The 12,791-nt window shown below is 57.6% G+C and overlaps 1 protein-coding gene across 2 annotated transcripts in view; it reads right to left on the reverse strand.

Moving 5' to 3' along the window:
• The window catches only part of ADAM33 (ADAM metallopeptidase domain 33), a 29,582-nt gene that overhangs the window by 12,798 nt on the left and 3,993 nt on the right, over positions 1-12,791 (reverse strand). The window contains exons 1-8 of one of the 2 annotated variants that reach the window (XM_021397327.1): positions 11,994-12,379; positions 9,740-9,822; positions 4,212-4,288; positions 1,740-1,815; positions 1,245-1,321; positions 828-1,014; positions 444-509; positions 262-333 (exon numbers count right to left, since the gene is read on the reverse strand). In XM_021397327.1, the coding sequence (XP_021253002.1) occupies positions 262-333; positions 444-509; positions 828-1,014; positions 1,245-1,321; positions 1,740-1,815; positions 4,212-4,288; positions 9,740-9,822; positions 11,994-12,117 (762 nt within the window). In that variant the 5' untranslated portion in view covers positions 12,118-12,379. Of the gene's footprint in view, positions 1-261; positions 334-443; positions 510-827; positions 1,015-1,244; positions 1,322-1,739; positions 1,816-4,211; positions 4,289-9,739; positions 9,823-11,993; positions 12,380-12,791 lie in introns of those variants that run through there. The other variant, XM_021397326.1, reaches the window with a different exon arrangement.

A 12,791-nucleotide genomic window follows, 5' to 3' on the forward strand; every position in this document is an offset into this window, starting at 1 on the left:
ACGTGACAGCACGGCCTTTACTTAGGCTTGGAGAACCACGACACTAAGCTCATGCCAATGCCACCTTAGATCCTGGCCTCTGAGAGTCCACCACCACTGGTGGTTAGCAGTGCATTTCCCACTCTGTGTGCACAACCATCTAAACTCCTAGCACCAGTGACATGGGGACAGCCCCTGAGGGTGTCCAGTGGTCTGGCCCTGAGCTCAGGCACTTCTGACACACTGGGAGTGACAGAGGTGGTAACAAGGGACCGACATTACCTTGTCCACGTAGTTGGCAATCTCCACGATTCGCTGCTTGGTGAGGCCCAGGTTGAGGTTCTGGTTCCTAAACTGCAAAGAGATGGGGAGGGGGAAAGGTCAGCAGAACAAGAGCAGAGATGGACACAGAGCGGGATCCTGGCTTTTCTGCCAGAGCAGGTTCCTGCCCATGCAACACTCACCAGTGTGTGGTCAGCAACGATGAAGAGCTCCATGTATTTCATGGTCCTCCAGGCATCTCTCTTCACCTGCAAGACAGACAGCAAGGCTTGGAGTAGTGAAGGAGCCCATGGCTCTGTCCGTCACACGTTCCCATATCTGCCCAGGAAGGATGGCCAAGAGGGGAAACTGAGGCACGAGGCGGCACAGACAATTTGCATGGCCATGTCATGTCCCACACTGCCTGACAAAGTCCCAACCCACGTGTCCTAGGGCTTCCCTTTGTGGTCTCCTGCCTAAACTCAAACCACGTGAGCTGCCCACTCAAGACACTGAGCGAGGATGCAGACAGCCCCACTCCCAGCCCCCTGCCCCACCATGAGCAAAGAACCCAGAGTGGGGTGTACCCGGTGGTCCGGCAGCTGGAAGAGCCGGGTGATGTCACCAATGGTGTTCCCAAAGTCATCGCCGTGGGCACAGGTGCCACCAGGGATGCGCAGGTGCTCCGCTCGGTGGATGAGGTGGTGGCCCAGCTCGGGCATCCCCACGGGGTGCAGGTAGTAGGTGTCATTGCTGCTCACCACAATCAAGCCCCTGGTGATGGAGAACAGACCCAAATAGCTCCTGCAGCTCCTTCACTGCTCACCCAACCCCTGCTGAGACCTCACAAGCTTTCCACACCTCAGCTTGGGTACCCGGATGGGCAGAGAGAAGAAATGGGTGAACACAGCCCCATGAGCTCATACATCCCTAGCATTAAAACCTCAGGCAGTGCATCCATCATTCCCCTTCAGAACCCCCACATTCTCCCACATGCTCCATACCGCATTCCTGAGCAGGTGCTGAGGACAACCCAGGAGCCCCGGTAGCCCCGCACGTGTCCGTGGTAGTGGCAGTGGTCCTGGGAGAAAGACAACAGAAACCTTGGTTAGAAACCACCACGCAAAGCCAGCCAGCTATATATCCCATTTGTTTGTCCCCCCAAAAAACCACCCACTTCTTGTTTCCCAGCATGCAGCATCCATCTGGACCAGGGAAAAGAAAGGATGGAGCTGGGATGCTGGCCAGCTCCAGAGGTTCAGCCTGGGGCAGGACCCCATGTGCCAAGTGGGTGACAAATCAGGGATAGGGAACTGGAATGGGGAAGGGACAGGGATGCTATGGGTGGCTTTGCTGCCACATGAGACATTACATGACTTGACAGATGCGGAGAGGATATGGATCGAAAGCATTTGGGGATGCTCAGGGCTCATCCTGGGGAAACTGAGGCCACCCCAAAACCACTGTCCCCCTTCTTCTGAGATGAGAGATGCACCCACCGTGTGGTTGGGGGTCACCGTCACGGGCCGCCCCTCCGCGGTGTAGTGCGTCTCTGTATAGCCTGGTGCCAGCAGCCTGCGGAGAGAGCGGAGAGGTGAGGAACCCAAAGGTGCTCCAGGGATGCACTGACCCTTCGGGGACCCGTGGTCAGTGGGGACATAGTGGTACAAAGGGTACAAAGGCACAGGGAGGTGACTCTGCTGCCTAGCCCCAGGAGATGTGCATGGAGGATCTGAAGTCTCCAGCTACGCTTCTGTAGCTCACCAGGGTTGAGGTCACCATCAAGGATGGAGTGACGGGTTCTCCACAAGGACCAAGCCCACCCATGGGTCCTCAGCCCTGCTAAGTCTCCCTTTGCCCCTAACCCAGTGAAGCAACAGCCTCCAAACCCACCACCAAAGCCCCAAAAGGGGAACATCCAGCTTGAAGAAGATAGGGTCAGCCCCATCCCTGGGGTCCAGACCCAGAGCATGGCAGGTTTGGGGTCTCCAGCCCCGCTACTTCTATCCATCCACTTCAACTTCCTCCTGGCACAATGAGGGTGGTGCTCTTGACACAACACCACACCAACATCACGCCAGCACATCCCAAAAAAGCAGAGCTGTTCAGAGAATCATAGAAAGTTGGAAAACACCTCTAGTGTCATCAAGTCTGGTGAGCCGCCCCATGTCCCTCAATGCCACATCTCCACGATTCCTGAACACCTCCAGGGATGGTGACCCCACCACCTCCCTGGGCAGCCTGTGCCAGTGCATTACCACTCCTTCTGAGAATAAATTTTTCCTGATAGCTGACGGCGAGGACTCTCAGTCTGCTTTTAGCAAAGCCTGTCCCTACAGCTGCCGGCCGTCTCTCACCCAAGCCAGCGGTGACACAGCCCTGTGCTGACAAATTGCTTCCTGCTGCCGGGCAAGAAGAGCCAGAGCTCAGCCCACATCCCATGTCCCTGCGGACGAAAGAGAAAGCAGCAGAGACGTGTCCTGCCCAGACGCCGGGGTGATGGGCACTGAGTATGCCGGGGGCCTGGCCAGCTGCAGGGCTGGACTCACCCCCGCTGACCCTTTGGTTTTGTTCTGCAGAAGGAAACGCTGGCAGCAGCCAGCCCCACAACAGTGCCGGGCCTCCCCACCTCTTGGTTTCTATTTTGTAACTGGTTTGATTCCAAAAATATTGCTGTGGGCACACTCCTGGCATCCAAATCCACATCCCTGCGAGCAGACGCCTGGCACCAGTAACTCCAGTGCAGCAGAGGACTGTGATGAGAGCTCAGATTGGGTCCTGGAAGGGGTGCAACAAGGACGGGAACAGGGATGGGGTTGGCTGAGGATAGCAGAGATACGAAAACCCCCACACAATGCCTGAGGGCTGAGGGAGCTGGGAGACTTGAGCTTACCCCCAGTTTGGGATACAGCAAGTTCCACCATGGCAGCATCCCACTGGGATGTCTTCTGCAGGGTAGGGCTAGGGAAGGGAAAGCAGGGAGATGGGGCTCTTCCTCCTGCACAAGGGAAGGTCTTGTTGGAAGAGACCATGAGGAATGGCTCAGAGGCCCATCACCTCTCCTAGCACCACAGGAGAGAAGATTTGGGGTCTGGCACAGCCTGGCTAGCTGAGGTAGCCCTGTTGGCTGGCACAAGACAGCAGCTCAAATGATCATGGCTGCACTGGTTCTCCCAGTGGACACAATTGCGAGGCACAGCCAGTCCTGTGTGCTGTGGACTACCAGGGGTGCCATATGGATGGACTTAGTGCAATAACAGATGCTCTTGGGTACACTGGATGGTCTCAGATGCCACTGATGCTGTTGAGCACCTCACATGGTCTTTGGCACCATGCATGGTCACCCTCAGGGCAATTCAGCGTCTCAAATTCAACACTTCTCTGCAAACCCAGCACCATCTCCAGCTGATGGGGTCTTAGCCCTCCCAAAGTCTTCCAGAGGGAGAAGTAGGGTCATTAGAAGAAATGAAACATTTCTGAGCCTGATAGGAATCAGGTTAGGTTTTGCACATTAGCATGCAAGCCACACAGCTGGAAGAAAGCAGAAGCAGAACTGGACCTGTAAGGATGGGTTTCCTGCATGACACCACACTCTTCTCGACCACAAGGCCACCCATCACCAGGAGAAACCGAAAAACACAGCAGAACAAACACCACAAGGTCTCCAAGGATTGCCTTGAGGTTGGTTGACCCACCAAGACTGGACCAACAGAAGAGCAGCACAGGTTTCCTAATGTCCTCCACATCACCAAGTTTCCACCAAAGACCCCACAGCACCAGTCCTAGAGCAGGGCTGCAGAACCATCTCACTGGATATCTTCACCCTTCACCCATGCTGTGTCCTTGTCACCATGGCACATTGTCCAGGTCCTTACTCGCATGACACCGGCATGAGCCATGGAAAATATCATTTCAGCCCTATCCCAGCATCCTGCAGCAGCACACCTTCCCCAACCAGCCCCAACACTTACTGGTTCCTCTCCAGCACCAGGATGAGCTCTCTGCCCTCAGCCATCACAGCCACCTCTGCCCGTGCTGGCGCTGGCACCTGCAGAGAAAGCAAAGGAGGAATGGGATTAGGACAGACAAACCTGAGATGCCCTTTGTCTTCCCCTGTGTTATTGTAGGACCTACTGAAAACCATGGGGGAGCAGGAGAGGTGGGCATGAGGAGGTGCCCAGTGCGGGGCCAGGGGTCGTTGGCATCTTTGTGCCACAGCCACAGGAATAAATAGCATCCATCCGGGCAGCAGTAACGGCACCGATAAAAATACCCAGGGACAGCGGGAGGAAGCGATTGACTCAGCTTCCCCAGGATGCTGGTGGCTTTACTCAATCCCTCACTTTGGAGGGAGCCTAACGGGAACTGGTTTCCTCACCGCGCACACGCACCCACACCAACATAATTGGTTTGTGCACGACGGGATGTGACACAGCCCAAAAGTGAGGCCTTGTGCTGATGTCCCCATGACCCCTCCCTGGCTCCAGTGCTGGGGACATGAAAAGTGTCCCTGGTGTCACCTGGCAGTGCTTGGTGTCTCTGCGCCCAACCATGGGTTGGGTCCCTTTGAGGCTGGGATGTCACCACTGCGGCACAAAGGTGCCAAGAGGTGACACGGGTCGTGGGGCAGCAGGAAAACAAACAAGGGCAGGGATGGGACACAAGTAGGAGGCAACACCAAGACACATTTCCTCATAGGGTGGGAACTGGACATATCCCATAAGACCATCCAAACGAGCCCAACCAGCCTATGTGGGGTGAGGTTCCTTGTACCGGGATGCAACCGCACAACCTTGGGCTGCCACTCCAACCCCAAGCTGCAAGAGCTTGGCAGAACCCAGGGGCCCCTTCCTACCTCTATCTCCTCCCTCTCCCCACCCAATCCTTCCCCATCCATGACGTGCTGCTCACCCCCCCCTCCTGCCCAACCCTGGCTGTGGTGGGATGGGGCCGGCGGCTGCCACACCGCAGAGGTTTTCCCAGCTAGGAAGATAAATGGGAGAGGAAGGAGCCGTCCCAGCAGTGCTCCGGCCTCACTGCTCCCAACATCACGCGTTTTTCACCAGGAATGTGAAGGGGTGGGGGTGATTTTCCCACAAAGGGCTGAACTGCAGCCCAAATCCTTCCTCCCAGCCCTACGGCGGGACGTGGCTCTTCATGCACCCCGGGGACCCACAGCCCTGGGGATTCTCTTAGGGACAGCATCACGATGAAGCAATTCAGGGTGTGGGGCATGCGGGGTTTGTGGTGGAAGCGTGGGTTTTTTTTCAGGCAAGAGCTCCCCAAACTGAGCTGCTCAGATTGCCCAGGGGGATGGTTTGGTCCCCATTTAATAAGGATGGGATAAGGATGGGGAGATGCCGGCCCCACGGCGCCGTGAGGACGCAGTGACGGAGTGCTGACGGCTGAGCCCCCCCCCCCCCCAACCCGGATGCCATCTCCCCAGCTCCAAAAAAGGAGCCCAGAAGCAGCACTTAAAAAAAATAATAATAAACCAACAAAAGCAGCGAGAAAAGGCGAAGCCGAGGTCCCCGTCAGCCCCAGCGCGGCCAAGGCACGGCCACAACAAGGGGCCCTGTGCCACGCGGGAGGAGGAGGAGGAGGAGGAGGAGGAAGCCGGGGCCGAAGGCTCCTCTCCTCCACTGATGGTGGGAACGAGCTGTATTTTTAGAACATGATCTTATACAAACATCGCTCCCTGGCCAAACATGGTCTGCGCATTTTTCTTGCAATTTCCCTGCTTTTCCCCCGCCTCCCCGTATTTCCAGGCTGTTTCTCCCACCCCTGAGCCCTCTCCTCCTCCTCCTCCTCCTCCTCCCCAGGCCCCGGGTTGAATTCCCCAGCAATTACTCCCTGCCTTGACTTTGGGGCCTTCAAGGCAAAATGTTTGTCCCCGAGCTGCTGCCTTAAAGGGATGCATGTTTCAGGGTAGCGCCGATGCTTGCAGCCCCCGTGCTACCACTGAAGGCTGGAAAATAGCTCACTGCCAACAGAGCCAGCATTCAGACCCTGCCAGGGGCTGCCCCTCCCTGTACCTCAGTTTCCCCCAGGGATGGGGAAGCAGCAGGGAGAGGGGCATGATCCCAGATGGACCCCTGCAGAAATAAACAGCAGGACGTATAGGAAAGGTGGGAAGGGAGAAAGAGTGCAACTGTCATGCCAGGCAGGAGTCAAATAACCCAGCTTTAAGGCCAGAAAAGGTGAAAGTGTATATTGTGTTAATTAAGCACCAGTAATTTTGCCCTGGTTGGCTCCCTGAGAGCTGCTGGATGAGGTTTTGTGCACCAGGAATGGGAAATGGAACGGTGTCAGCCTGGACTCCAGCACCATCCCAGCCTTCATCATCACCCCAAGCTCCAGCACCACCCCAAGCTCCAACACTATCCCAGTCTCAGGCACAGTCCCAGTCTCCAAAACCATCCCAAAGCTCCAGCACCATCCCAGTCTCCAGCACCATCCTGCCTGCCCCAGACACCACCACCACCCTTCTCCAGGACCCACGTAAAGGACGCACAGGTCCCCACTGCATGCTGTAGGAACAGCCAGGCCGTGTGTCGGTGGCCCTGCTCCAGCACATCCCACAAATCCAGTCCCAGCACGGGCTGCGCTGGGAGAGCAGCCGGGATGAACCCACTCTGGCGAGCAGCCTGTGGGGCAGAGGTTGGCTCCAGTTTTCTCTTTCAATCCGCTGATCAGAAAAACCACAGCGATGTGTGCAGAGAAGCTGAGGCCAAGGGGGTTGTGCTGTTATTCGATCTTTGTCTCTCCATGTCTCTCCAAGTCCCACAAGCCCTGACGTCCCGGGTAAGACCATGCAAGTCTGGATGCAGAGAGGAGGAAGGGAAGATGGGTTCCCATCTCACTACAGGGATGTGGACACTCCGCAGAGGATACGGTGATGGGTTTTGCAGCTGAGCTCCCAGTCAGAGCATCACGGCAGAGCCAGGTCCTCCCCAGGCTCAGGCACAGCTGGAGCTGAGCAGCAGAGTTCGGGTTTCAAGAGCTCCCTGTCACCCAAACATGCAGCAGAGCACAGCTCAATGCCCACCAGGATGGAAATCCAAGACCTCCAGGGCAATCCTCTGGCTCCAGCTGCTTGCTGGAAGAGCACCCAGGGGCAACCAGCTCTTGGAGAAGCAGGAGATCCCAGCCCTTGGGTAAAGGGGCAGGGTTCGGGTTGTTTCAATTGAGCTCAGAAGCTACGTGCTGGCTTGGTCTGCCCCGCCACATGTTGCAAAGGGAAAAGGGCTTCCCTGCAGGAAACAGATTGCAAGAGCGGGTGACAGCACCTGGGCAGGGATCGGGTGGTTCCACTCCTCCCTTCCTGCTCCTCCCAGTGCTGGTGATGCTTCCTAGGCACGGTCCTGAGCCATGGGAACAAGCGATTGCAAAGGGAAAAGAAACCAGTAGCCCAGGCAGCACGACCGTCCTGTCGGCCACCGCGTTGGTGGGGACAGGATCCCACACCAACCCGGTAACAAGGGAGCTGCTTGCAATCAGGGTCCTCGTGACCTCCTCCTGGCCTCTCCCAAATCATTTCCATGTGTGCCAGGAGCCGCTGAGCCTGTGGGAGCTCAGCCCTAACAACAGGGTCCTGCATGCCCAGTGCCACACGGGGCCACCTCATCAAGCCAGGAGGAGCATCACTAGGAAGAGAAGACACCACGGTGTCCCCTGGGTGCTTCCCAGGATGGGAAAGTGGCATAAGCCACCCTGCAGCATCCTGCCTGCTGCTATCACCGTGCTTAAACCCATTGTTTCGTGCTTAAACCCATTGTTTCACCATGGAACCCCATCACTTTGTGCTAGAGCCTACTGTTTCATGCTGGAACCCATTGGTTTGCACTTGAACCCATCGCTTCCTGCTGGAACCCAATGTTTTGTGCTGGAATTCCATCACTTTGTGCTTGAACCCGTGGTTCTGTGCTGGAATCCCATCGTTTTGTGCTGGAGCCCAACATTTCGTGCCAGAACCCAACATTTCGTGCCAGAACCCAACGTTTTGCACCTTCAGGCACCAGGCATGGGTCCAAGCACATTAGGGCTGATGCACACAGCCCAGCTGCACTCACTACTCCAGGCTATCCTGCCCACACCTCAACCCAACGCATCCCAGTGTGTGCCCATGGGAGCTGCAGGAGGAGCCCCAAATCCTGAAGCCATAAAACCCCTCCTCACTCAGATGCCTCTCCCCCTCCTCCTCCTCCTCCTCCTCCCCATGGCCTCAGGCCATACAGGAGCATGCTGCAGACCCCAAAAGCAGCCGTGCAGGGACAAACAGCCTCTTTGTGCTGCGGGAAGGGCGAGCGGGCGGCCACACGTGTCACATCCGCACCGAGCCAACGCGGCTATTTCCAGCGTCTTTGCTGGAAGGACAGGAGCAGACAGGGCAGAGTGAATTTATCCTAAAAATAAGCCCTTGGTGGTGGTTTGAGGACAAAAGGGCCGGACTGGAAGGGAGAGGTTATAGCAACGCTTCAGTTCCTGATGTGCAAGCAGGATCCTGCTCGCCCCTGCCCCGTTCTCTGGTTCCTGCAGCAATTCCCCTACAAACCGCCCCTCTGCCGGCTTGCAGCCCCTCCCCACATCCCCAGCGAACAGCAGCTCCTTGTTTTGGGCTGTCTGGAGGCAGAACAGATGCCAGGAAGCGCCGGGTCCTTCCCCACTGCCCATTCCCCAGCCCCACAGCCATGGGGACACTCCGAGCCCCCACATCCCGCTGCAATCTGGGGCAGCAAGAGTATAAATAAACCGCCCGCCTCTCAGATACCCCCCCCCCGGCCTAAATATAGCCCCAGGGCAGGGTTCTCATAGATTGGGACCCAACCACGATGTCCCCAGGAGGATGAGACGCGTGGGGCCGGGCACACCGCAGCTATTTTGGCTGCAGGAGAAATGCGATTCCCGGCAGCAGCTGCTGCGCGAGCGGTGCTACCCGGAACATGAAAAGCACCAGCCAGGAGGTCCCACGTGGAGACATCTCAGGTGGCTTCAAAGCCGTGTCCTCAGACCCTGTCACCATCATAGATGCCACCAGAGGAGGTCACTTCCCAGCACTGAGTCTTCTACCAAACCTCAAACCGCAGCAGTTTCCTGCTAGTCACCATGGGCATCACCTAGCAGGGGTTGGAGGTGTGGATGGAGGAGACAATGTGAGTCAGCAGTGAGCCCCAGGGAGGGGCATCCCACCCACCACACAGCTCTTGGTCATCAGAGAGACAGAGCCTGGAGCCCATCAGCAGCACTGCTGGCATGGCACAACGAACAGGAAGATGCAGGGTCTCCTTCTTGGGGACCTCCAGCCTCAGCCAGCCTGGGATCCAACCACCCAATGTCTAATTAATACACCATTAAAGCCTCCAATTCCCTTGCTCGTCAGCCAAAGCCACACCCATGGATCCCATAAATTGGGCACTTCAACCCACACCTTGCATCTGAGCCCTGGCATCGCACAACCCGACCCTGCAGCGGGGAGGACAGAAGTCATCTGCGTCCTTACCTTGTCATCCAGGCTGACGGCTCGCCGGCTGCGACCCCCCAGGAGCCAGTGTGGTGTCACCCGCTCTCCCTGGGACATCGGCCCTGGGGGAGAGAAGAGCTGGTGAGCACCTGGGCTACGGAGAGCTCGGGGAGCTGGGGGGGAAGGTTGTGTCAGGTTGGATATTAGAGTGGTCAGGCATTGGCACAGCCTGCCCAGGTGGAGTCCCCATCCCTGGAGGTGTTGCAGAACCGTGGAGATGTGGCACTGAGGGACATGGTCAGTGGGCACGGTGGGATGGTTTGGGGATCTTAGGTCCTTTCCAACCCTAATGATTCTATGATTGACCTGGCTACGGTGAGCTCAGAACGCTGGGGAGCTCCCACAGCACATCCCAAACAGCGGGAGCTTCCCTGAGGAAATGGGGCTGTGGGGCTCCTTGGGTTTGCAGGGTTGGCCACCAGCACGAAGCCACAGCTCCCAAGAGCATCTCCGCTCTCCCAGCCCCAAAAACGTGCCTGCTCCCAAAATCACCAAAAAAAAAAAAAAAAAAAAAAAAACCATCTTGGGTTGTACCCAACACAACCCAGCAGCGTCCTGGGGCTCGGCCGGAGCCAGGCAGACTTTCTAAGATTTTCTTCTCATAAACAACGCGGCTGCATCTCATCGCAGCAGAGCGAGCAGCTCCCGATGACTTAAGCCAAGAAAACAACAGAAGAAAATGAAATCTGCTGCTGAAGACACGGATGAGAGAGGGGATGAGGGCCGGCGCCGGGCCACCTCGCCAAGGGAAATGTGGCTGGTGGAAGCCGGGATCCCATAACCCACCCCAACGAAGGGCAAAGCTGTTTGTGAAGGAAGACAGGGGCTGACGGGGACCCTGCATACGTTTGTTTTGGTTCCCCTGCAGAGATCTGGGGAGATCGGGTTGGGGAAGGACGGCGTTATTGAGACAGACAATTAAAAGAGGGAAGGAAAAGGAGTTCTGGGTGGGAGCGCTCCCAGCACGGAGCCCGGCGATATCGCCCGGTGGCATTTAATCAGCTCTCGTTACATACAGCGTTTAATCAGATTCCAGGAATAACTGCAGATAAGGCGGTGGCACGCTCCCTTCTCCTCCAAGAAGGGGCAACGGGGCCTCCAACCACAGCCATACATATGGGGAAACTGAGGCACGGCCGCACCAGCGCCCCGTGACATTTCCCACCTAACGATGCAAAGTGACGGGGGAAAAAAAATTAACAGCCATTCTCCCCCTGGGCTGAGAGGAGGGAACCCACGGCACGAGCTGTTTGTCCACAGGTTCTGCTGGCAACAGCAGAGCCCCAGAGAAGGAGACAGGGCCTGAAAATCCAACTCAAACAAACCCGAGCGCAGCGCGGAGGGGCATTCCCACCCCTTTCTCTTGATATTTTTTTTTATTTTTATTTTTTCCCTTTTTCCTGGAAAACCCGCTCGCTCCCTGCCCTTTTTGGGAGCGCTGGTGGTTGGGATGCGCTCCTCCCCGCAGCGCTCAGCATTTCGGGTGGGGATTCATCCCGTTTTTATCCGAATTTCAGGCTCCCACCGCGCGCTGGGAGCTGCTGGAAGCGCGGAGCCCAGCAAAGCGCAGAGAAGAACCGTAACAGGAGCTGCGCCTTCAGCTCCTTGGAGGGGATGCAGAAGAAAACAGGGAGAAGAGAACAGAGACCCGAACGGGCAAAGCAAGGTTTTCAGCAAACACCCGTTTCTCAAAGTGCTGGAAACCTTCGGGGAAAAGAACGGATTTCTTCAATAATAATAATAAAAAAAGGCCAAGTTTTGCCCCAAAACACAGCGGAGCAGCACGAGCCTGGCTCTGGTTCGGGGTGCTGCCGCCCGGAGTTGAGATGGCTGCAGGAGCCGAGGGGTCCCTGGTGTGGGGTGAGGGGAAAGAGGGTCCTCGTGGGGGTCCCGTGGGGGGGCCAGGAGCCATTCCTCCTCCTCTCGGGGTTGGGCGGCCGCTCGCAGCTCTCTGCTCCTGACCGGACCATATAGAGGCATCAGCAGCACCCGGCCATCTGCGCAATGCTGGGGATGGAATAGGGGGTCCCACGGCAACGGGGGCAGCTTGGGGACCCCCCTCATAGCACAGCTGTGGGGCTGACAGAAGGAACTGTGCCCCGCATAGCCCCAGCGATGCCAAAGCACGCACCACCCCAATGCACTAAGTGGTCCCCCCCATGCACCCGCTGTTAACCCCAAACCGAGGGGTAGCACTCATTCCCCTCCACCCCCATAAACCATACCCCCTTACCTCGTGTCCCAGCAGCACCCCCGTGCCCGGGGAGCAGCAGCAGCCCCAGCAGCAAGAAGCGATCCCCGAAAATGACAGCGAATCCCCGCCGCTTAGGGGGCAGGCGGGGGGCCAACCTCGCCATGCCCGCGTTTCCCCGGGCTGTCACCACGTCTGCTCCCCGCCGCCGGCCCTCCCTTCCCTCTTATGCTCTCGGGTGCCCTCCCCTCCGTCCCGCTTCCCCCCACCAGCCCCATTCACGCTCCCCTCCGTCCCGTTGGCCGGAGCCCCCTTTTCCCAGGCACCCGGCTGCGTCCTGGGCTGGGCGGCCGCGGGGAGGGGGCTGGCATTGTTCGCCTTTATTTATGGCTGTGTTTCTTGGCTGAGCGAGGCGGGCTAATGGAAACCAGACGGGGAGGGAAGGCTGCTCCCAAGCTCTTCCCCCCCCCCCCCCCCGCCTCTTTCAGCCGGGACGTCCCAGCGGAGCCACAGCAGCAGCCCCCCGCCGACCCCATGGAAAAGCAGCGAGGAGGAGGTGGAGAAGGAACAGGGGGGAATTTGATAACATAACCTCTTCTATCCCACCCCATCCCCCCAATAAATCCGGGGTGAGACGGCGCAGAGACCGCTCTGCGATCCTCAGTACGGTCACGGTCGTTATGAATGATCATTAATACCGTTATTCCTTTTACCAGGTGGCTGTAGCAGGCCTTGCTGGGCTATATGGGGTGGGCGACACGTGGGGACGGATGCTGCCCACGCACCCAAACCGCAGCGCTTCCGCTGCTCTGCTACAACCGCCTCCATCCCCCCCCCCAA

This window comes from Numida meleagris, chromosome 4 (assembly GCF_002078875.1).
Source record: "Numida meleagris isolate 19003 breed g44 Domestic line chromosome 4, NumMel1.0, whole genome shotgun sequence".
In the NCBI taxonomy this organism is placed as follows: domain Eukaryota; kingdom Metazoa; phylum Chordata; class Aves; order Galliformes; family Numididae; genus Numida; species Numida meleagris.